The sequence below is a fragment of the Anolis sagrei genome, chromosome 1 (assembly GCF_037176765.1).
Source record: "Anolis sagrei isolate rAnoSag1 chromosome 1, rAnoSag1.mat, whole genome shotgun sequence".
Taxonomy (NCBI): domain Eukaryota; kingdom Metazoa; phylum Chordata; class Lepidosauria; order Squamata; family Dactyloidae; genus Anolis; species Anolis sagrei.
Genome location: NC_090021.1, coordinates 156,578,705 through 156,602,964, shown reverse-complemented (window position 1 = coordinate 156,602,964; position 24,260 = coordinate 156,578,705). Strand labels below are relative to the sequence as shown.

Here is a 24,260-nt window from a genome sequence, read left to right as displayed (position 1 = left end):
TCAATTCCAGATTAAAATTCCTGAAAAATAATGTTTTCAACTACCATTGAAAAATTAATCATTGTAAGCCTCCTTGAGTCCCCCTGCTGGGGTAGAGAAAGGTGGGGTATAAATATGGCAAATAAATGAATAAATAAAAATCAAGCAACCTCCCTAAAGAATCACAGAATTGGAAGAGACCACAAGAGCTATCTAGTCCAATCCCATTCTGCCATGCAGGAACACACAATCAAAGCACCTGGACAGATTGCTATTCAACCTCCACTGAAAAACCTTCAGAGAAGGAGACATTATTACCCCCTGAGGCAGGGATGCCAGAGCTTAGAGAATCCATATGTGATTTGCCATATTTCAGATTTTCCGTAAGATGGCCTCTGAAGAGGGTCTAAGGCAGTGGTTCTCAACCTGTGGGTCCCCAGATGTTTTGCCCTTCAACTCACAGAAATCCTAATACCTGGTAAACTGGCTGGGATTTCTGGGAGTTGTAGGCCAAAACACCTGGGGACCCACAGGGTGAGAACCACTGGTTTAAGGCAAAGTTTCTCAAACTGTAATCCTCCAGATGTTTTGGACTTCAGCTCCCACAATTCCTAACAGCTGGTAAGATGGCTGGGATTTCTGGGAGCTGAAGTCCAGAATACCTGGAGGAGCACACTTCTAGAAATACTGGTCTAATGTATTATGTGGGTCATGCTTCCATTAAAGCAGGTGATCATTCAGCTGCTCTTTTTTAGTTACTATTTCTTTTTGAATTGTGTTCAGAAATGCGCTACATGCTTGTTGTTCTGTACACCTACTACCAGGTTTGTTTGCATTCTCACAGTTTTCTAGTTTTGAGTTAAGTTTAATTTTCTGGCTTCAAAATTAGCCCCTTGTAGAATCCATTACACTGGCCTAATCTGGAAGATAAGAGAACACGTACAACAGTGGAGAAGCTGTCCCTGTACCTGGAACGAGTCACCACTGGTACAGCAACCTTATTTGTTACCTTGGGAAATAAAATAGCAGTATAACACCTACCTGCAAAATGAAGTTGATTTGTTCATGATAAGAAGTAAAATAGATTTAATAGAATGTTGCCTGACAAAACTTCTATTTAGATACTGGACTTCTCTTTCTGCTCCCTGAATCTCAACACCCTCAGAGTTCTGCAAAGCGTTTTTTTTTTTTTTTGGAGGGAGAGGGGATAAAGTTTGCAGGACTTGAAATGAATTCCACCGGTGGTATATATTCTGCTTAGAAATAGACCAGTTGCATATAATCTGGTAGTCTTTCATTGCACGATTAGCTGATAATAAATGAGGGGTATTTTTTAAGTAAGGCCCGTTTTGTTGTAGACACTAGTAGTTCGCGCGCATACCGCAAAAAGCGCGTGCGTCGTGTACCGGCATGCCTCGGGAACGACTGTGCTCAGTTTTCCGCTCTGTAGCTAACCTGTACGGTTCTGTTCTGTGCTTTAAAAATGTTTAAGACTATCAACTCACCCTCCACATGTGAGGTTCGCTCAGTGATACGGTTTTTGTCAGCAAGGAACCTGCCTGCTGCAGAAATTCATCGACAGATTTGTGAAGTGTACGGTGATACTGTTATGAGTGAAAGCAAAGTGTGTAAGTGGGTACGACAATTCAAAGATGGCCGTGACAACGTCCATGATGAGGACCGCTCCGGTCGCCTTTCTTTGATTACAGACTATTTGGTGGCTTCAGTTGAAGCGAGCGAACCTCACATGCGGAGGGTGAGTTGATAGTCTTAAAATTATTTATTTATTTATTTACTTTGCTTATATACCGCTGTTCTCAGCCCGGGGGCGACTTTCAGCGGTGTACAACATAGAAAGAACAAGGTTCAAAATTCAAGACACAATATAAAAATAACCCACAATCCAACATTAACCAAAAAACATCATCATCCTCAAAAAACATCATCATTACTACAAAAGCCATTCCGCGTCATCTCATCGTCCAAACCACAATCCAGTATCATTTTCCGTTGTTCCATTCCTATAGTCATTACCAATCATTGCACTTCTTGTTCAAACGCCTTCTTGAACAACCAAGTCTTTCGTTTTTAAAGCACAGAACAGAACCGTACAGGTTAGCTACAGAGTGGAAACAGAGCACAGTTGTTCCTGAGGTATGCCGGTACACGACGCACGCGCTTGTTGCGGTATGCGCGCGAACTACTCGTGTCTACAACAAAATGGACCTTACTTTAAAAATACCCCCTTTGTAGATTAACTATGGCTTCCCTGGAAGTGATTCTGTTGTTATGAATTTGTCTTCCTCCTCGCCATATAATGATGCACTGGTGAACTAAGTAGACACTTCCATCTTGAGAAATCTAATGTGTTTATTAAAGTATATAGTATTTACTGTATGAAGCTCAGCATAACACATGTTGGGTGCTGCTTTGATACCACATCAGTGTCAACATGACTAAAATATTGGTCCTCCCAGGTAAATCCATAGGTGCCTTTTCAATTTTATTCTATAGACATAAAAATGAATATCAGAGTGATGGGGATACATTGACTGCAAAGCTTGCTGCAAGGGCTTCAGAATGTTCCCTAAGGCTGTTCCCATATTCGCTTCAACTATTTGTGAAGTAAGGTAGCAGAAAGAATGACTTTTCCCACATCTTCTAATGTAACTGAGTGAGAATATGGTTCAAATCTGTACAGCTTTGGCAGGACAATAGAGATGCAAACGTTGATGTTCAATTGTTTACTAGCTTAGCTAGTTTCCCCACATATGAGTATTTCTCCTCTGGTTCAAAACCAGGTTGCATTTTTTCAATTTTAATAGATCCAATTTTAAACTTATTTATTCTGCTTATCATTGGCAAGGTGTTTATTCTGCTTGTATTTTACTTTCTTTAATATCTCACTTCCCCTCTCTTTAGCATTGCCCTCTCTAAAAAAGGGGAGAAGGTGCTGGGGTTGGCAGTTACTAATAGTACTGTGGACTAATTGGTATAGTTCTAATGTAGCTGCTCTTTCTCCTCTGACTTCTGTCATGCTGTACAGTAAGGTGTTCTTTCTGCTGAGGAGGAAGGGGGAAAATTCTTTTTTTTAGTTCCAGCTTGCTTTGACTATACAATGTAGTTGAATTTAGAGTTACCATTTTGTTTTAGCCATTCTTATGATTATACCGATGTACTGATTATTGTCAGAGATCACAACATTAATGCTACAATTTTTGGTTAACAAGACATCATCATCATCTTTAATTACTTATTAATTGCCTTCCATCTGAGATGCTTTAGGCAATTTACGTAGCTGAAATTATACAGGATAAAACACATACATACAAATATTAATAAATTAACATGAGTCAAATGCTCTAGTAAAAAGCCAGGTCTTAAGTGCTAGAATAAAAGGACCTAAGTCACACATGGCTCTCAAATAGGGAGGCAAGGAATTCCAATAAGGCAGGGGCAGAAATAGAAAAAGCCCGTGTGAAGTAGGACCATTTGATCTAGTCAGAATTAACCATGCAAGTAAAACATGGTAAATCTATTATTTTAGCCTGTGTAACATAACCGTGCCTAAGGTATATTGGGCATTATATTACTTTTGTTTTCTTACAAGGGTGGTGCCCTTCCACATTAAAAAGGATACAATAATAAAACAAACAACACAGCAGTAAAATGAGTAAATACTGAGTGTCAGTAACTAAACAACTAGAATGCAGTGCAAATTTAAGATGACAATTAAATCCAATCAGCTGAAAAAAATAGAATCAATACATTTTGATATTGATACATGCTTCCGTAACTGTCATTTGCTCAACAGTTCTGAGAAATTGTGGCAAATTTTACTTTTCAGAGCAGCTTCAAATGAGGGGATATTTGAGGACTCTGAATGGTTTGCTTAGGTCCTGCTACAGTAGCTACACATTTTGATAGGGTTCAGGAGTAGGCTTTGATTAGGCCATTCTTCTACAGTATTTCTTTGGCCGAAATTCTCATACTTTAGGATATTTGTTGTATTGCAAAACTCTCTTTGAATTTGCACTTTACCCTTCAGGTGTCTATTTCTGAGTAGAACATATGACACTGGTGGCATTAATTCCCAATTTCTGCAAACTCCTTCTCCCCATCTTCCAAAAATGCTCAAGAGCATCTGAGTCTTCTTCTGCTTCGTATGAACTGTTTTGTGTTCCTCTATCTTCTTTAGTATACATCCTCCTCTTCTTTGTATTTTAAGGGATATCTCCCCTTCACAGCTTTTATTCTCACTGTTGTATAAAGTAAATGGCTAGACCTTCACAAATTCCCCCCTCCCTTATGTTCCTTAAAATTCTACTTCAGAGTTTTAGAAGATCATTTGAGACAGCGAGGCAGGTGGCTCTAGGGGCAGCAGAGAGTGGAAGAATCAGTTCCCTGTGCAGGAGCATTCTAAGCAGAACTCTACCTGGGCACGTTTCTCCCCAAAAAATAAAAGTAGCTCAACTCAGCATGAATGATTTATAGAGTAACCCAAACAAAAAACAAGAAAAAGGTTTATTTGTGAAAGTTAAAGAATAAATTAGATAGTATTAGAGGAGATAATACCTTCTTGAGTGATTTCTTCTCCATGCTTCCCTGGCCAAGGTTCATGGCAGTAAGGGCTGCTTCAGAGTTAGTTGTAGTTTTACTAAATGAATAAAAACTGAGATCACAGAACATGGCTTATGAATATTTACTGGTTGATTTGAACCAGTTTTGCACATGAAGGCATTACATCAGCTATACATCACAAGAAGACTTCTGGGAGTATATTTTGGGATATAATTGCAGAAAATCTCATGAGCATATGAAAGAGAGTTTCTCCAGTCATGCATTTCATTGCAAAACACTTGCTGGACTTCAAAATCTAAAGTGCTGTCAGAACATCCCCAACTGTTCATAATACATGCTGACTATGTATTTTACTGCTGCAATGCAAAAATAAATAGCTGTTATTCTGTGAAAAGTGCTATAATCAGCAACAATGATTTTCAGTCTAGTTGTGAAGTGCCACAGTGCCTGAATGCTATAACAGCTTTAACCTGACCTGATCCTGGCTATAATCCTAAATCCTGCAATCCCCTTTGCCGTGGCTCATTATCTCTGATGTCTACTTTTTTAAATGCTCTGTTCGAGAGGTATTAATCTTTATTTGAATTCCTGAAGGTCATTTATGACAGTGTCATCAATAAAAATTGTAATGAACTCATGTGAATATATTTCACATTATGATCCTGTTTCTCAGTTCTATTTTGCTAAAGACACCTTAACTTTTAAAAAGCATCCACTTATCCAGAACTAGTTCAATGTATGTGATAATCCAGTTTTTGGAGTTGTAGGGTTCCTCTTCCTCCACTGACATTGTTTTTGTTATACAGATTTAATAGTTTGCTGTGATTTGTGAACCAGATGTTAGCATGTGTTTTCCAGCAGTAGAAACTGCTTTTGAATCAGGTTTCCTCTTTTGTTTGGAGAGAAATTGCTACACATCATTGATTATATGTCACAATAAACTATGGTGGATTCAACCAAGAAGGATTTCATGGACGGAGCATGTCTGGTTTAAAACATAATTGAATAACTGAAATCACTTTTGTGAAGGATTCAATTTAAATTATTTCAATCAGTTTAACTAGTGAGAGATTTACCATTTCCGTTCTTCTAGATCATGAGTAAACCAAATGAACCCTGCATTCTTTGGGGAACTGTTGGAATTTAATAAGTCTAAATCAAAAATTCCAGAGGGGATGTTTTCCTTCTGGAGTAAGAAAGGGTGAATTCACTTCAGTATTATAGATGAGATCAAGTGTGAGAAAAGGGATTGAAAGTCAGGCTTAGATATTGCTATAAAATAATGAGTAAAGTATATGTATAACTACTTTTGTGGATGTGATCAAACCACAGCTAGAATGTAGTCAGATCATATTTTAAAAGTAATATACAAACAGGAGATAGTTGAAACAACAGAAGAGACCAAACATCCTGTATCCAATGTTACAAGGGGAAGTAGATTTACAACAGAGTCTCTCTTATCCTACATAAACTGGCCATCACAATGTTGGATAAGTGAAAATGTTGGATAATAAGGAGGGATTAAGGAAAAGCCTATTAAACGTCAAATTACTTTATGATTTTACAAATTAAGCACCAAAATATCATGTTTTACAACAAACTGACAGAAAAAGCAGTTCAATACACGGTAATGTTATGTAGTAATTACTGTATTTATGAATTTAGCACCAAAACATCACAATATATTGAAACAGCCGTTGGATCGAGTGGGCGGCACACTGCGTCGGATAATACAGAATGTTGGATGAGCGAAGGAAGGTTGGATAAGCGAGACTCTACTGCATTTGTTTTTGGTTCACCTCCTCTTTTACATAAACATCTTTGATCGTTTCATGACATGTGATAAAATTAGGACTAAAATAAGCTAGAAATTACATCCTTAGAGAAACACAGTTAGGATTGTCACATCTCTTGGCAGAATTTCTCTGCCTTTTCTGTTTTGAATTCCTGTAAAACAAACATTCAGCAGTTGAACCTTTTCTTGATGTGGGTATGCAGTATGGAAGAGGAGTCTCACTTTCTGCTGGATATCCTGTGCGATATATCATCTTGTACTTGGCCACCAGAAGTGAGGTTAGAGAAACAAGACGTCTGACTTTCGGGGGTCATTTTGACCCCGGTTTCAGCTTTATGGTCAAACATCCTCAAAGGATATTTAAGGCTTTTTTTGGGAGGGGTGGGTCAAAGTCCCTGGAGTTTCAAGGAATTCCCCATCTTAAATCCTTCCTGTGCTGCTGTTTGGGAGGCTACTACCAGCCTTTCCTTTTCTCCCTGCAAGAGAAAGGAAAGTCCTGCTCAGATCTTGCCTTTTTACATAAGTCTACTCCAGGGAGGACGAGGATGATGACGATGATGATGATTTCTTGCCCACTTTTCTCCCGAATCAAGACTCAAAGTGATAAACAACACGTAGGCAAAAACATTACATACCATAAAAATAAACATAATCATCAAATCACAATATATCTAATGAAAATTATAAAACCCACAATATACATAATAAATAAACTGAGATGGGTGGGAAAACTGAGACCCTAATGTCTCATGCAACCTCTTAAGGCTGTTCTTGTGCCCTCAAATCCTCTAGGATCAGCTTTCTGGTATGTATGAGACACATGTATGTTTCTCTGCAGCTAATATCTATGAATGGTTTGGTGTATCTGAAAGCAAAAAAGAATTCTGCTTTTCAGATTCACAAACTATGATCGATAGTTTCCATGTCATGAAGAAGCAGAAGTAGTTCTCATACCTAATGGTCAAACTATAGAATTTGGTATCATAAGATATGGTTATAGCTTTTAAAGGGGGATCTGAAAGAGTCATGGAGTATAAAGGCTGTTAATGGCTGTTAATCGTGGTATCTATGTATTAGCTCCTGTATCAGATAGTATGCTGAGTATCAGTTGCTAGGTAACATGAATAATAGGAAAGCCTTTTAATCATGTCTTGCTACTGGGCCATCTGGTCACTGTGAAAACAGAAGGCTAGACTAGTTGATCTTACCCAGTGGAATGTTTTTGTGATTGTGAGTGGTACTAGATTTGCCCTTATTAACCCACAAATCAACTTTGTTAGCAAGCAGCTTTGGAATGTGCAGGATATAAACACTAAAGCTAAAATTATTTTGAAGGTGAAACACAAAGTTCCTAAGCCATGCTTTCCTGAAAAGGGTACTTGGAGTCAAATAGTACTTTCATCTGTATCCTCCCTCTGTGAGTTTGTGTCTTTGGCACTAACATATCTTCCTTTTGCTCTGCCAAGTTCTGAGACCAGAAAAACAGCCTAATTCCCTGTAGTGTTTCTTTTAATGGGAAGTGATGGAGGTTAATATTGAATGAGGCTATGTATGTCAGTTCAAAACTCAGTTTAATAGACCCTATTATCTGCTGCATGTACCTTCTGGGGTAATTTATTATTTTAGTCTAAGAAATTCATCAAACACATCATCAGCCCTTCTTTTCTGGCTACAATTTGGATACACTTTCCTTTTTTCAGAGTTGTCTGTCTCTATCAGTAAATTACTTATGGTTGGTTCATTGAGCTCTCACATGTTCAGTTCAACATTCTATTTTCTAGTAAATATATAATATTTCTTCTGTTCTTTATTAGGATTTCCATTATTTTCCTTCCTGCTAGTCTTCTCTGTAGATTCATTAGCTGTAGATAAATACAGGTGCCTGTACAGATCCATTACTTTGGAAGACCCAAATAGAAACACTGCTACAATGTTTTGAATTGCCAGTAATCCTAATAAAATAGGGAGTTAGATTTTGAGGTCACATATAATGTCTTCTCTAAGCTTTCCTTTCTTCTCACGATGTGGCCAAAGTACTTCATCTTGGCCTCTACTATTCTTCCCTCCAATGAGCACTTGGGCTTTATTTCCTGAAGTATGGACTGGTTGGATCTTCTCGCTGTCCAAGGCACTCTCAGAACTTTCCTCCAACACCACAGTTCAAAAGCATCTATCTTCCTCCTCTCAGCCTTCCCTATGGTCCAGCTCTCACATCCGTAGGTGACTACGGGGAATACCATTGCTTTGACTATGCAGATTTTTGTTGCCAGTGTGATGTCTCTACTCTTCACTATTTTATCAAGATTGGACATTGCTCTCCTCCCAAGAAGTAAGCGTCTCCTGATTTCCTGGCTGCAGTCTGCATCTGCAGTAATCTTTGCGCCTAGAAATACAAAGTCTGTCATTTCCTCCAGGTTTTCTCCCTCTATTTCCCAGTTGTCAATCATTCTTGTTGCCATAATCTTGGTTTTTTATGTTTAACTCCAACCCAGTTTTTGCACTTTCTTCTTTCACCTTGATTAGAAGGCTCCTCAGCTCCTCCTCGCTTTTGGCCATCAAAGTGGTGTCACCTGCTTATCTAAGGTTATAGTTAGATTTATCAAATCTATTACTGTACCATCCATCTCAGTGAATTCCCTGCCTTTGTAGAAAGAAACCCATTAAGTGATCTTAAGAAAGTTGCACTCTCTTATGCTCAGACGGAGGCAAGGGAAAGCTGCCTCGGAAGAAATTTTGCCTAGAAAACACCTTAGGGCCACTGTAGGATAAAATGACTTGAAGGCATACAACAACCACAATTGTATATGTATCTTTCTTGATCAATATTATTTGCCAATAATCCAGTACTTTGAATCCCTCACTGAGAAATACATAATAGTTCTATATGACTCTTTTCACTGTTGAACCCTAGATTGAGGTCTGTTTTAAATGCATAGAAACCCATTAAGATGGGGAAAAGCAGTGGATGAGACACAGTGATATATTTCCTTTTAAGGCTAAACAATACCACATTTCCTCGAATACTACTTCACTATATTTCTTCAATCACATTCCTTGGACTCTTGGTCCCATCACATATCAAACAATATAGTTCAGTTTGGTAGGCCATACAGTTTTTCAACCAATTACTTAGTGGTTCAGTGAAAAGTATGCTTGATGTTCATTCCTTATGCTTACCAGGTCTAATAACTGATTTTTACCAAAGTTTCACTAAATGGATAATAGATAGCTAAGCTATCAAACTGAACTTTCATTTTCAGTTCTACTAGGTTATGCCTAGGAACCAAGTTAGATTGCTGTATGTATGTATGTTTTGTTGTATGTTAAGATGTGTTAGCATTATAAAATGGTTTTATCTACTACTCTGGCTTGCTCCATAAAAGGATGATTGGATTCTAGATGTTCCTGGGCTTTAAAAAAAGCTCTTGGAATACAGGCAGTCCCCAAGTTACAAACAAGATAGGATCTCTAGGTTTGTTTAAGTTGAATTTGTATGTAAGTTGGAACAGGTACATTCTTTGAGTTTAACTCCAGCCATGTGTGTGTGCGTGTGTGTGTGTGTGTGTGTAGAGCGAGAGAGAGAACAAGCTTTGGATAGCATCAGGAAGGGTTAACAACCCTGTGGTTTTTGTTTTACTGCCTGTGCCCCTGAGATTTCCCCTCACTTTCTGTCCCTGTAATAATTGGATTTTGAAAAAAGGCTTGGTGTGGAGATAAGTATTGGTGATCAAGCTTCAGTGGAGACACCTTTCTCCCATGATAACTCTTCCAGAAGTGAATTTCCCTTTCAAAGGGTAGATTTCTCTCACTTCCTTTTGTCTCACCACAGTTTTTAACTACCATATGAATCGTTTTTAAGTCAGATGTTTGTTACTTAGGGACTGCCTGTAGTGGCATTCGTCTTTACTAATCTTAAAATGGGACATAATATTCCATTTATATTTTTAGCAATGTTTATGTGTGCTGGAAGTAATAAACTTATATCTGTAACTATATTATGTATCTCCTTAAAATCTGCACATAATTAAAAAAATTATATGTCCACATTGGAGGTCTATTGCTGGGTTAGATCTGTGCATAACAGCCAAGTCTTAAGTTGATTTCTCTTCATGACTATAAATAGTTTGTGACTCATAGACAACTGCTCCCCAGGTTAAATGTCTGTCAGCTGTAGACCTCTCTTAGTGTCATCTGGCTTTCAGAGATCTAAATACCAACCTTTCACTGTCAGGTTAGAAAAACTGCTTGAGGTCTCCTTTTGTTATCAATTTTATTTTGATGTTCTGACCAGTAACCTATGTTAATTTAGTAAAATAAAAAACATGTTACTGGGTTTGTAACCCAGACTAGTTTTATTTTTCTGTTTCATAGAGGGATGGCTTGTCCAAGCCAACTGCTTGAAAATAATGAAAAAAGTCAAATTTCTCAACGAGAAGGCTAATGAGATTAAAAAAACTGTAAACCTATCAATTTTTAAAATAATCACTAAAAAATTACTTTAAATAATCACTTATTTGAAAGAGCCCCTGGTGATGCAATGGGTTAAACCCTTCTGTTGGCAGTCTGAATCCAGGGAGCGGGGTGAACTCCTGTCTGTCAGCTCCAGCTTCCCATGTGGGGACATGAGAGAAGCCTCCCACAGGATGGTAAAACATCTGGGCAACGTCCTTGCAGATGGCCAATTATCTCAAACCAGAAGCGACTTGCAGTTTCTCAAGTTGCTCCAGAAATGAAAAATAGAAATCTTATTTGATCCAGTGTTTGAATACTGGAAAATAAAATGAAACAGATAGGAAATAGATTCTAAATATTCTAGGAAAACCTCCATCATATCTGTGCTTGCAATATATGGAAAAGCTGTTGAGAGATAATCTGGAATTAAATTATGTACTTTAATTTCCTTTGAAATCACTAAATCATGCCTATGTATTGTCTGCAATTAAATTAAATTAATTAAAGCACATCATATAATTCCAGATTATCTCTCTACTGAGCAAGTAAGTGATTTGTGATAGAAGTAGAAATAAAGAGATGAGGATTGAAGACCAATGATGATAATCATGTTTCTTCTTGAATTTTTAGAAAAATATATAACATTGTAATAATATCTGGATCTGGATTTTTTGAAGGACACATACTGTTAATGAATGCTGCTTACAGATATTTGATAACAATAGGTATACATAACAAAGTCTTATAATGTTTTCATGGGGTTTCTGGCGTATCCTAATCAGTTTAAGAGAAATTAAAGAAACGACACTGAGGCCTCTTCTACCCTACCATATAAATTCCAGATTATTTGCTTTGAACTGGATTATATGACAGCCTGAGAAAGAGAAGTAAAGATGAAATAGACACACAGAAGCACAAAAATCCTGTCTGTTGTTGACATTTTAGAGGACCTCTTCCCTTGTGGTTGCTTCCCTTTTGTTTGACTACATGGATGCCTATCTAAGAAAACAACACAGTCTTGAGAAAGAAACAACTGCCACTTCTCTTTTTACCTGCTTGTATGTTTTGAAATGACAAGATTCTGGTCTCAGCCTTTGAAGCAAGACTGGGTATCTGTGGGTTCTTTAATGTCTTATGACATTACATTTCATCAGCCACTACTGATGTATAGCAAGAGATTGTGGAAGTACTTTGTCAGCATCTGGGGTGCCATGGTTTTCTTTGGTATTGTTTGTGTCTTCAGGTTGTCTCTTGACTTATTGCAATCACATTTCATGGGGTTTCCTTAGGCAAGGATTCCTCAGAAGTGGTTTTGCCAGTTGCTTCCCCTGAATCATAGCCTACAGTAGCTAGTATTTATTGGTCCTCTGCCATCCAAGTACTAACCAGGCCTGAGTCTGTACCTGTGGTTTAAAATATGCATTAGATGAAAGGAGACACAAGTGTATACTTACTGTATACGTCACAAGATTGAATTTTGTTCTATCCAGTTCTGAAGGAGGGAAATGAGGAAGTGAAAATCTGTAGGAAATGCAGATGATTTGTGGGTGCCGGGACAAAGCCTTTACCGATACCATGGTACCATGTATGTATCTGTAGAAGATATTGAGAGGTATACATCCTAGGACTATACAGGGTATGTATAGTAGACACTCCATTTTTACAAGGATTAGGAATCCAAGGCTAAAGTGGAAAAAAGACAAATGAAAAAGAATTTGTTTTTTTTTTAACCTTGGGAAAATAACTCTTTAGGAATTCTTCATGGTTAACATTCCTTAGAGATTTTTAAAGACAACATGTTAATCCCATCCACTAATAGCCCAGTGCACAAAAGGTAAACTTGCAAATGAGGAGGGTGAAAAGTATTTAGAATTAAATTATCCCCTTTTAAACTTGCATCTAAGATTCAGTTTCATGTAATATATTGGATTGTGTTAGACCAGGAGTCCTCAAACTTTTTGAACCGAGGGCCAGGTCACAAACTGTTGGAGGGCCAGATTATAATTTGAAAAAAAATATGAATGAATTCCTATGCACACTGCAGATATCTTATTTGTAGTGCAAAAAAACACTTTCAAACAATACAATAATTGAAATGAAGAACAATTTTAACAAATATAAACTTATTACTATTTCAATGGGAAGTGTGGGCCTGCTTTTGGCTTATGAGATAGGATTGTTGTTGTGTGCTTTCACGTCATTTCAGACTTAGGTTGACCCTGAGCGAGGGCCGGGTAAATGACCTTGGAGGGCCGTATCTGGCCCCTGGGCCATAATTTGAGGACCCCTGTGTTAGACCGTGATCGCAAGACATTATCCTTTTGATAAGAACTGTGTAAGGATAAAATTACCGAATGTTTCAAAAAGATGAACCTGATTTGAAATTGCTATATATTTGCAACCACAAACTGCCCATAAATGAAATTCTTACCGCTTAAAAGGGTGGGCCATAGCGTTTCAAGTGATTACTACTGGTAGATGCCTCTTTAAGCGCACAAAATAAGGCCTAAATGATATATACTACATTTGCAGAGTTATATTTTAGATTGTTTTCTGACTCAAAATGACTTGAGAACTCATTAAACAATTTATAATTTTGTGTAATTGTAACATGTTGGAATATACGGCTTTGAAGTTGGATATACTCTATCACTGAGTTTCAGAGGTCTTCATAAAAATCTGCTGGATGACCATTTATCCAAATATAGTAGGCCAGCATACAATATGAAACCTCAACATGGTCACATCATCATAAAATGCTTAACAATACAAAATATCTAAAAGCAATCGAAAATACAGTCATCTGAAAAATAAAAGTAATTGTAATAGTTTCTAGTAAGAAAGTAACAGAAAAGTATTGATGCCAAAAGACAACAAGAACCCAATCTGCGTAGGGGTTTATATGTCACAGTGGGCACCTTAAATAGCCTGGAAGCAAGTAGGCACCCAGTGGAGATCTCAGATTTGATGTAATGTGATCCCAACACACCATATCCATTACCAATCCAATGGTTGCAGTCTAGTTGAATACTGCATAATCTTCAGAAACAGTTTCATGTGACAGCATTTTTATCTCTTAGAGGACTGTTGTGAAGAAATGTCAGGTTCAGAATTGTATTTCATGCAACAATTAGAGTGATTTATGTTATACACAGTAGAAATCTTTTTCATATCGATAAAATTGGTCTACAGGCAGGCCCCAAGTTATAAACATCCAACTTTCAAACCTGGGGGTTTGCAGTGCTTAGAGGGATTGGTATCTGGCGCTCTAGTCAGCAGCGTGCACCAGACTGTAAGAAGTATTTGAAAATGTTTAAGTATTTATATGTACAGGTGAAAATAAATAATATTTCAAAATAAAGTTGGGTTAAAATTTGAACTCTATGCAACTTATATTATTTGTTTTTGGTTAGTATGCTGTGGGGTTAGAGCCACTGTGCGATTTTTACTGCTGTCTGTATCATCGTTAGAATGATTCTATACTTCTTGTCCCTGAGATAACAGGAAGTGAGAGAAAACCTACCCCTAGGAAGGGAAATCCACTCCTGTAAGAGTTATCATGGAAGAAAACTGTCTCCACTGTAACTTTATTACCAAATCTTGTTGTTTCCTTAACAATCCAAAATTTTCAAAATCCGATTATCACAGAGACAGTAAGTTGAGGTGACGTTTTCTGAACAGGAGCACAGACAGTAAAGCAAACGTCACAGGACTCTTAGCTCTGTGCTATCTAAAACTTTTTTTAAAAAAATGGTGGAAATACAATTAAACGACATACCTGTTCAAATTCCACTTAAGGGAAAATTTTCAGAACCTATCTAGTATGTAAGGCGGGAACTCCCTGTGTAGTACATATAGTATCAGATTATTTTACTGTATGTTTATCTTATGTATGCACATATCTGTGTATGTATATTCATATGGATTGTTGATAGGTTTTCACTTTTATCTGTGTCATGTTTATAATTCTTCAGTTCAATCCAATAGGAAAAATCTAATGAGGGAACCACTTCTATCACCAGAATTTAGTCTCCTTTCTGTTACCTGCTTTCACCTGTAAATGCCAGGTTTTAGGGGAGTTAAGAGCTGCAATAGAAAAGAATGGGAATGAAAACAGTGCCAGTCCAACATTAGTACTAGATTTTGTGTGTAATTTATACATTTTATCCTTAGATTTACCCATAGTTTCCCAGAAGAAAATTCAGTATGTCATGGCTATTAATAATTTATTATTAAGTATGTATAATACTTAATGCTGGAAGAAAGTTCTGAGAGTGCCTTGGACTGCGAGAAGATCCAACCAGTCCATACTTCAGGAAATAAAGTCCGACTGCTCATTGGTGGGAAGGATAGTAGAGACAAAGTTGAAGTACCCTGGCCACATCATGAGGAGACAGGAAAGCTTAGAGAAGACAATTACAGTGGGGAAAATGGAAGGAAAAAGGAAGGACCAAGGGCAAGATGGATGGATGGCATCCTTGAAGTGACTGGCTTGACTCTGAAGGAGCTGGGGGAGGTGACGGCCGACAGAGAGCTCTGGCGTGGGCTGGTCCATGAGGTCACAAAGAGTGAATGAACAACAACAACAATGTATAATACTGTTCCTTGTTAATGGTTAAAATGTGTTAATGAAAACAAAGGGAATCAAAGTCCATACATCTTAAGGACTAAATAATCTGTATTTTTAATTGTGTACTTTTCTTTTTCATTTCAGGGGAATGAGGCAAGCTACCCACTGGAAATGTGCTCACACTGTAAGTTTACGTCTTATGTACATAGTTTGCTATATTTTAAAAATGATTCATATTGGTCCATAATTTTCCATTTCATACGGAGTTCATAAGAATGGCAATTCTGTCTCCTATACATTCTCACATTCTGCTTTAGTAATACAACATTTGCATTAGATTAATTCAGTGAATAAAATACCTGTAATTTTGGTTTTACCAAAAAAAAAACAAACCTACATCTTTCTCAATATTCTGAGTATCATATGAGCCATTCAAAACTTGGAGAATTTGCAAGGGAGTTGAAGACATTCCTAGGCTAGATGGGATAATTCTTTACCAATTCACATTCCCTTTTAAAGAGAAAAATACTAAAGGAAATTTCCTTTCATTGTACAGTTAACTTAAAATATGCAAATGTGTGTTATAATTTAATAATTAATGCAGAATAGTTTAATGTTTATCCTGACATGTGGAAAATATATTGTATATACCCATGTATTATTTGAGGGCAGATTTTGGGCCAAAATTATGGATTTTGATATGACCCATGAATGGATTGAGGTTCATTTTTGGAGAGGGGAAAATTCCAGCACTGCTTCAGGGGGCAAGCTGCCCCTGGCTACCTTCACTGCCATTTTCCCAACCAGGGATTCAAAAAGACCAGTAGTGATGCCATGGTGAATTGAGGAAGTCAGTATTTCTTTTGATTGTGATTGAAGACATTCTTAGGCTGGATGGGATAATTCTTTACCAGTTCACAGTTACCAGCTTTCGTCATTCAATGGTTCCCTTTTAAATAAGAGTTGAGTTGGTCCTTGAATACGTCAACCCATGGTTTGTTTTTGGTTGAATTTTAACTAAAATCTTTAGACTTCCATGTGAGTATATGCAGTTATTCAGATTTTCTCCTGAACCTCAATAATCATGGGCAAATAATTGGCCTTAATCTAACAAACATCATGTGCTGTTTCTCTTCCCTTTCTTGTGTAGCCTCAAGTAAAAACTGTTCCTGAGATTGTGAGATATTTTAAAACTGTGTCTATGTTTTAGTAATTTGGCTGTAGGATGACTCGGGGAGAATAAAATTACATCTTCCCTTGAACAGATAAAAGTCCAATATAGTAATTCTGTTCATGTATTATACAGATCTACACTGCCATCTTTTAACATACATAACATACCTGAGGTAGACAAAAGAACCTGGAATGTGATGTAGATGACAGAGTACATGGCTGCCTGTTATTTTCAAGTCTTCACTTAATTTTTTAATCAACTTTTGTGATCTTTTACCAACATTCAGGTTTGCAGTAATGTACATTTATAACAATTATGTTTTTTCCACAACGTCAGTTTTAATTTCATCAGGCCTCTTGGTTTTTCAGAAATAATCAGAAACTCCATAATTACTGGCTACATTTTTAAGTTAGTTCTTTCTGACATTGTAAGGTCTTTCTCAGAGTACATCACTTGAAAATGCTCATCTTTTTAAAAAAAGATAGCTAATAAGCTTAAAAAAGAAAAAAAATTAAGGCCACTGATTAATTCATGGCTAAGCTGTGATTTGAACTAGGAACAACTAACTTGTTTCTCTCTGTACTTACCAATGTACTTACTCACTTAAAATAATGTTTGTGTCAAGAATTTTAGTTTTTTGTAGATAAGAATCTATACCAGTGGTTCTCAACCTGCGGTCCCCAGATGTTGTTGGCCTACAACTCCCAGAAATCCTAGCCAGTTCACCAGCTGTTAGGATTTCTGGGAGTTGAAGGCCAAAAACACCTGGGGACCCCAGGTTGAGAACCGCTGATCTATACATCTTTTATGGTCACTTGAATTTCATATCATACGTCAAATGTCCAATGTGTTGCTATTGCCCCTAAAGGGAAAATGCAGGCAAGTGTTATTCTGGCACAAATTCCTATCATAGAACGGTAACATATTCAAAAACACATTAACGTAGATCTGAATGATTTAGTATTCAGCAAAGTAAGACAACTGAGAGGAATTTAGACCACTTAACTATAATAGAAGTCCTACTTAGTATTTTAAAGTTAGTTATCTGAGCAGTTTGATTCCACAAGGATCTTCATCTGACACAATTTTGGGAACACATTCTGGCCGATTCCCTCTTAAAAATCCTGAGTGTTTAGATATGTATCACTTCATGGAGAAAGCTGACTGGTGTTGATACAGCTCTACTAGCCCATGGCTAGAATTAGTTGAGTACTATTCATCCCTTTAAGACTTGAGTCAGCATAGGGCTAGAAGGTTAAATGTGTCAAGGCATGTTCTGTGAAAATAAGTGATTATTTAATTGGTTTATTTAAAGCTAATTTTTAACAGTACAGTATATTAAATATTATATACAAGTTGATTATCCCTTCTCCAAAATCATTTCAACTAGATGTGTTTTGAATTTTGGATTTTTTTGGACTTGTACTTGTATTTGAATGTATTTACATCGTAAGCCATTAAACAGACAAGTTACTTCTATTTCACATATACCATATGTACATTACCTGAGGGTCATTTCATGCAACATTTTAATAATTTTGTGTGTTAAACTATGTTTGTGTACACTGAACCATTAGAAAGCACTGTTGTAGAGGATGCAGAATTCCCAAAAAGGGATGCTCAACCTGTAGCTAAAAGAAATACTAGAGCATTTCAAGAAAGCGATATAGCATGAAATAATTGTTACGCTTTATTATAAAAAATAATTTTGGTAATTATTTTTCCTCCCTGTCCTTCCCTACCTCCCTTTAGTTGATGCAGATGAGATAAAACGATTGGGAAAGAGGTTTAAAAAGCTTGATTTAGATAACTCTGGTTCTTTGAGTGTGGAAGAGTTCATGTCTTTGCCTGAGTTGCAACAGAATCCACTGGTACAGCGAGTAATAGATATATTTGATACTGATGGAAATGGAGAAGTAGACTTCAAAGGTAAGAAACAATCAGATCTAATCCAATTTTTTTTGACAAATGAAAGTAGTGTTTTAAAAACATCTCCCTGGAAATTGGCCTTTACTTACAGTCATTGCTTTAGAAGTGGGAAGCCAAATGAAATGTGTTGCAAATGAAGCACATGATTCAGTTCAATGTAGGCTCCCATATCAAACGTATGAATTAGTTTGTGAATAAGAAAAAAGGGTTATATGGAGCAGGAGTCTATCAGCACATGTAAGACTGACTTTTCTTTTTCATGGTTTCAGTGACACACACACATGGGATTTCTGTGCTTGTGGAACTTTCTAGAGCCATTGCATATGGATTTTGGTGGTAACGCCTGCCCACCCTCTAGGAGCCAATCCCTCACACTTCCTCCCCAAATCCTTATCTTCTTTTTGTTATAGGAACTGTTCAGAACTATTCTATTTGTTGTTTTACTGACTTTAGACAGTTGATTATTTTACTTTCTGGGTGTTGATGATTGCATTGATTGTTGATTATTCTTTTAGCTTCTCCAATTTATATGTCACAAAACCACCAAGAAGTAGTTCCATATCTGTAACTGTGATTCTTTAAGTGGCCACCTGCAAACTCACACAGTTCCACCTATCCTCCTCAAATCATGTCCTGCCTTTCCTTAGATGCTGCTGTTGTGGCATTCTTGAAATGCTGGGATGGGGCAAAAAGTGTTAAGTATATGGTGCCTATATTGGACACAGAGTTTGCTGCTGAAAAACTTATGAAATAGGTGTTGTGGCCTATAGGGGGTGCTGTGTTTTTTTATTTTGATTATGTTTTTATGGATCTTAACTGATATTTTAATACCAATGATATTTTATTGTTTTAGTGTTTGTATATTTGTAGATTTTAAATTTTATTAACATACTTTTAATGTAAGCCAGCCGCTTTGAGTCTCCTTGTGGAGACAAAAAGTGGGGTATAAATAAACATAACAACAACAACAACAACAATGTAATTGTTCTGAACAGTGCACTGTATGGGTGCAGATAACCCAGGCATGGGCAAATTTCTGCCCTCCAAGTGTTTTGGACTTCCAATTCCCACAATTCCTAACAGCCTACTAGCCCATGCCTAAGATAACCCATTTGTGTGAGATCACAGATGACTCCCTGAAAAACAATAATTACAGGCCTGTAGGAACATGTTAAGAGTATTCACAGAATAGTGTGGCACAAACATATCACCTAAGCCATACAAACTAGATTTCTTATTAAGATTTATGTCTGAAGAATGCTGGCCATACCAATTTACAGAAAGTAATTTAACTGTACATATTTTGTTCTTAGAAATATAAATGTTTTACAAACTATATCTTCCCTGTGTTTTGTAGAATTTATAGAAGGAGTCTCCCAATTCAGTGTAAAAGGTGACAAGGAACAGAAGTTAAGGTGTAAGTATTTTTGTTATTTTCATAGTTTGTAGATAAATTGTTTGTTGTTGAACTGTGTGTAGTTAGATTACCATGTACCTAAGTGATGTTAAAAAAATTATGTAAGAAAACTGATTATTTTGAAAAGCAAATTAAGTATGCCTTATTTGAAATGCTTGGGACCAGAAATGTTTTAGATTTTGGATTATTTGTCAAAAATATTAAATACCCGTATTTGCATATACACACAGGAGATAGGACCGAAATCTAAACAAGAGATTCATTTACATTTCATATATTATTTGAATACGTAGCTTGAAGGTCATTTTATACAAAATATATTTAATAATTTTGTGCAAGAAACACCATTGATGTACTCAATAATTAGAAAGCAATGTATTACTATCTCAGCCACGCATGTGTAAATAAGAAATACTGGACTTGTCCCTGGATCATAAATTTTCTTCTTATTTATGAGAGGAATGCAGTCTTTTATATAGTCTGAGATGATGTTTACAGCCTTTTCAGTAGTTGCTATATTGATGACTAAATAACTTAGGTATATTTTAAATCTGAACCTACATCAACAAGTTTTCTGTATCCCATTTGTCCAGCAGTCTCAGATAACTGGAATTCAAGCAACCAGCAAAATTTTAAAACCTAAATTGCATACTTCATTCATAAATGCGGTATATAATATAGTAAAACTGTGTTACATTAAGGCTGTCCTTATTAATTTGCTTTTAATTACTGTATTTCAATATTAATACCAAGTCCAGACAGGGTTTTAATCAGGCATCATTGTAACACTGACTTTCAAACAACCAGGAACTACATTTATTCTGGTTAACAGAGAATCTACTGTATTATGATATTTGTCAATAAATCAAGCACACAATCCTTCAGCTTAAATTACTCATATTGGAGAAAATGTCTATTGTTAGTTTTGATAGTGAAATGTTGGTTAGAAATGTGAAAAAGATACCCTTTTCTCTGCTAACAAAATATTACTAATTGGGCATTCCTTATTCCAGTGCTTCTCAACCTGTGGGTCCCCAGATGTTTGGGCCTTCAACTCCCAGAAATCCTAACAGCTGGTAAACTGGCTGGGATTTCTGGGAGTTGTAGGCCAAAACACCTGGGGACCCACAGGTTGAGAAGCACTGCCTTATCCAGACTTCCAAAATTGTCATTGCTTTCTGATGGTGCAGGGTACATAAACATTGTTTTATGCACAAACCAAATGTAAAACATTGTACAAAATTACCCTCAGGAAAAAATCTATGTCATATTTAGACTTGGGTTTCATCTCTGAGATACCACTTTATGTATGTGTATGCAAATACAGGTATTCTGGAATCCAGAAAAATCAAAACTCCAAAACTGTTTTGGCCCCAAGCGTTTTGGATAAGTGATACTTACCCTATTCTAAGAGTCACACCTAACTTCTCATTAGAAAGAAGAAAATATATCTTCCATCTATTTCAGGTTAAGTTAGTTTGTGATTTCAGACTTTTATAGTAGGAACATACAAAGCACATTATATATCCAGGAGAATACAATGGCACTGTGGGCAAAATGTGCCAGGTTGAAATGGCACTAATGCTGTACTATATATATTAGCTTCATATACTATTGTATATATGTTATACTTTGCTATAGTAATTCTAATATTCCATTATAGTTGTTTGTATAGCCAGAGCAGGTTTGGATAATCAATGAAATAAATGTCCTCTACCTTGGCTCAGTTTCTAAAGTTGTAATGTTTGATTATTCAGTTGTTCAAGAATTATGAAACTGGCATCCTAGGATCAGTTTTAGAATCAGATAATATTGTTGGCAGGAAAGGAAGCTGAGAAAGAAGCACCTCTTAGTGGAGTTTGAAAGAGACAGAAAACATGGAATACAGCAGTAAATACTTAACAGGGGGGGAAATCTCCACAGATATTTGCTCCAGAGGATTTTCATATATTTTTTTCTTGTAGTTGCTTTTCGTATCTATGATATGGACAAAGATGGCTATATCTCCAACGGGGAGCTCTTCCAAGTTCTGAAGATGATGGTTGGGAACAATCTCAAAGATACTCAGTTGCAGCAAATCGTAGACAAAACCATAATCAATGCAGATAAAGATGGTGATGGAAGGATATCCTTTGAGGAATTCTGTGCTGTAAGTTGTTTTTTGTAACATGCTTTTATTCAGGCATGCCCACATACTTTATTCTTCACCTTTGTTGCTATGTTCAATTTATTCTCACCACATGTCCTCCTTTGGTTTTCTTTACCACCCTACCACTCCTTATTTCAACTTTTTGTGGAGGGTGTATTTATCACACACCTTTTCCAGTGATGTAGGGAAACAGTCACTTCACATATTGTTGGATTCCAGCTACCAACTTGCATTGGTATTTGATTAAAACTAACCAAAAAGCACCTTGGATTTATAGTTGCAATCCTGAGTTGAAATGAAGAATCTAAGGAGAACACTATCAGTACTCCATAGGCTAATTGTGGATGCTTTTTTTGAAGGTGTCATCTATTTATCCTTATTATTGAAAAAAAAAACTTTGCAAGAAGTATGAACAGATCCTTGGTCTCTTTTGGAATTTGCTCCCCGATGTAATCTGTGGATGCTCAAGTCCCATTTTATACAGTGGTGTAATAAATTGATGTCTCTTATATGAAATGGCAAAATCAAACTTTGCTTTTAGGGATTTGTGTGTTTATGTGAGAGGGGGATATTTTCAAGATGTGACTGGGAATTAAGCACTTATATACATTGGTTCCCTTATACCCAGTGAGATTCGATTCCAGAAATGCACCCCCCCCCCCCCGTACCAAAATTGCTGGATGCTCAAGTGTCATATACTGATCTTAATCTGGTTGTTGGTTCTGACGTTAGCCATCAGTTGGCTATGTGCATCATCTGACCACTTGACTCTTAACTTGTGTGGCCTCCTTGTGACACTTTCTTCACTGAACAAGTTGGGTTTTTGGACCATAATAAAAATTGATTGATTGATTGAAGTCTCATATACAGTGGTGTAGTAAAATGATGTCTTGTATATAAAATGGTAAAATGGCAGTTTGCTTTTTTGGGAAGTTTTAATATATATATATATTTAAGCCATGAATCCATGGAGAAGGTTTACTGCCTCTTTGTCCACTAGGAATTGTGTTTGTAACAGATAAGAGCATTCTATGGAAAAGATCATAATCATATTTTTAAACCAGTTTTTAAACATTCACACAATTAAACAGTACAGGACAAATGACCAACTTAGACTTGACTGCCTCCTGGAAACTAAGCAGAGATACAGATAGCCTGATCTTCCATGGAAGGAATTTACACAACTGAGGTAGTACAGCTGAGAAACTCGTTCTCATCTGCTCACACATCTAATCTTTTCATGCAACAGAACCTTTGCTAAATATTGTAAATTCCAGGCAGGTTTGCAGGGGAGGAGGAAATGATCTTTCCGATATCCTGGTCCTAACTATGTAAGGCTACATATGTCAAAACCAGAAGTTTAGATTGAGCTTGGACATGGATTGGTGCAGGACTGGTGATATGTGAGAAAAATCTATTCAGTGCTTTAACTGTAGCCGTTGAATAGAATCATAGAATTAAAGACTTGGAAGAGACCTCATGGGCCATCCAGTCCAACCCCCTGCCAAGAAGGAGGTATATTGCATTCAAATCACCCCTGACAGATGGCCATCCAGCCTCTGTTTAAAAGCTTCCAAAGAAGGAGCCTCCACCACACTCCAGGGCAGAGAGTTCCACTGCTGAACGGCTCTCACAGTCAGGAAGTTCTTCCTCATGTTCAGATGGAATCTCCTTTCTTGTAGTTTGAAGCCATTGTTTCACGTCCTAGTCTCCAGGGAAGCAGAAAACAAGCTTGCTCCCTCCTCCCTGTGACTTCCTCTCACATATTTATACATGGCTATCATATCTCCTCTCAGCCTTCTCTTCTTCAGTCTAAACATGCCCAGCTCCTTAAGCCGCTCCTCATAGGGCTTGTTCTCCAGACCCTTGATCATTTTAGTCACCCTCCTCTGGACACATTCCAGCTTTTAAAGGACAACTCCACACAGAGTGTGTTACACTTGTATAATCAGGAGGATAACTAAGGCAAGAACAACTAGCCAGATTTCGGTTCTTCTTAGGAATTGGTATAGATCATACTTCAGCTGTATCTGAGGCATTCCTGGCCATAAGATCACCTTGCACCCCAAGAGCTTGTTCTTGTAGAGGAGGCATAATCCTATCCAGAACAGCTGTTTGCAGTTGTCGGTTTAGATCAAAGGCCCCCAAACTGACTATAGACTAGATCTGGTTCCCCCACCCAGCAATTTTCTGCCCCCCTCCCCCAACACTCCC

At 37.0% G+C, this 24,260-nt stretch overlaps 1 protein-coding gene across 1 annotated transcript in view; it reads left to right on the top strand.

The window, feature by feature from the left end:
* PPP3R1 (protein phosphatase 3 regulatory subunit B, alpha) overlaps positions 1 to 24,260 on the top strand; it is a 45,956-nt gene that overhangs the window by 19,103 nt on the left and 2,593 nt on the right. The window contains exons 2-5 of the mRNA XM_060784223.2: positions 15,522 to 15,561; positions 18,304 to 18,480; positions 19,838 to 19,897; positions 21,862 to 22,046. Coding sequence (XP_060640206.1) covers positions 15,522 to 15,561; positions 18,304 to 18,480; positions 19,838 to 19,897; positions 21,862 to 22,046 — 462 coding nt within the window. The remainder of the gene's footprint in view (positions 1 to 15,521; positions 15,562 to 18,303; positions 18,481 to 19,837; positions 19,898 to 21,861; positions 22,047 to 24,260) is intronic.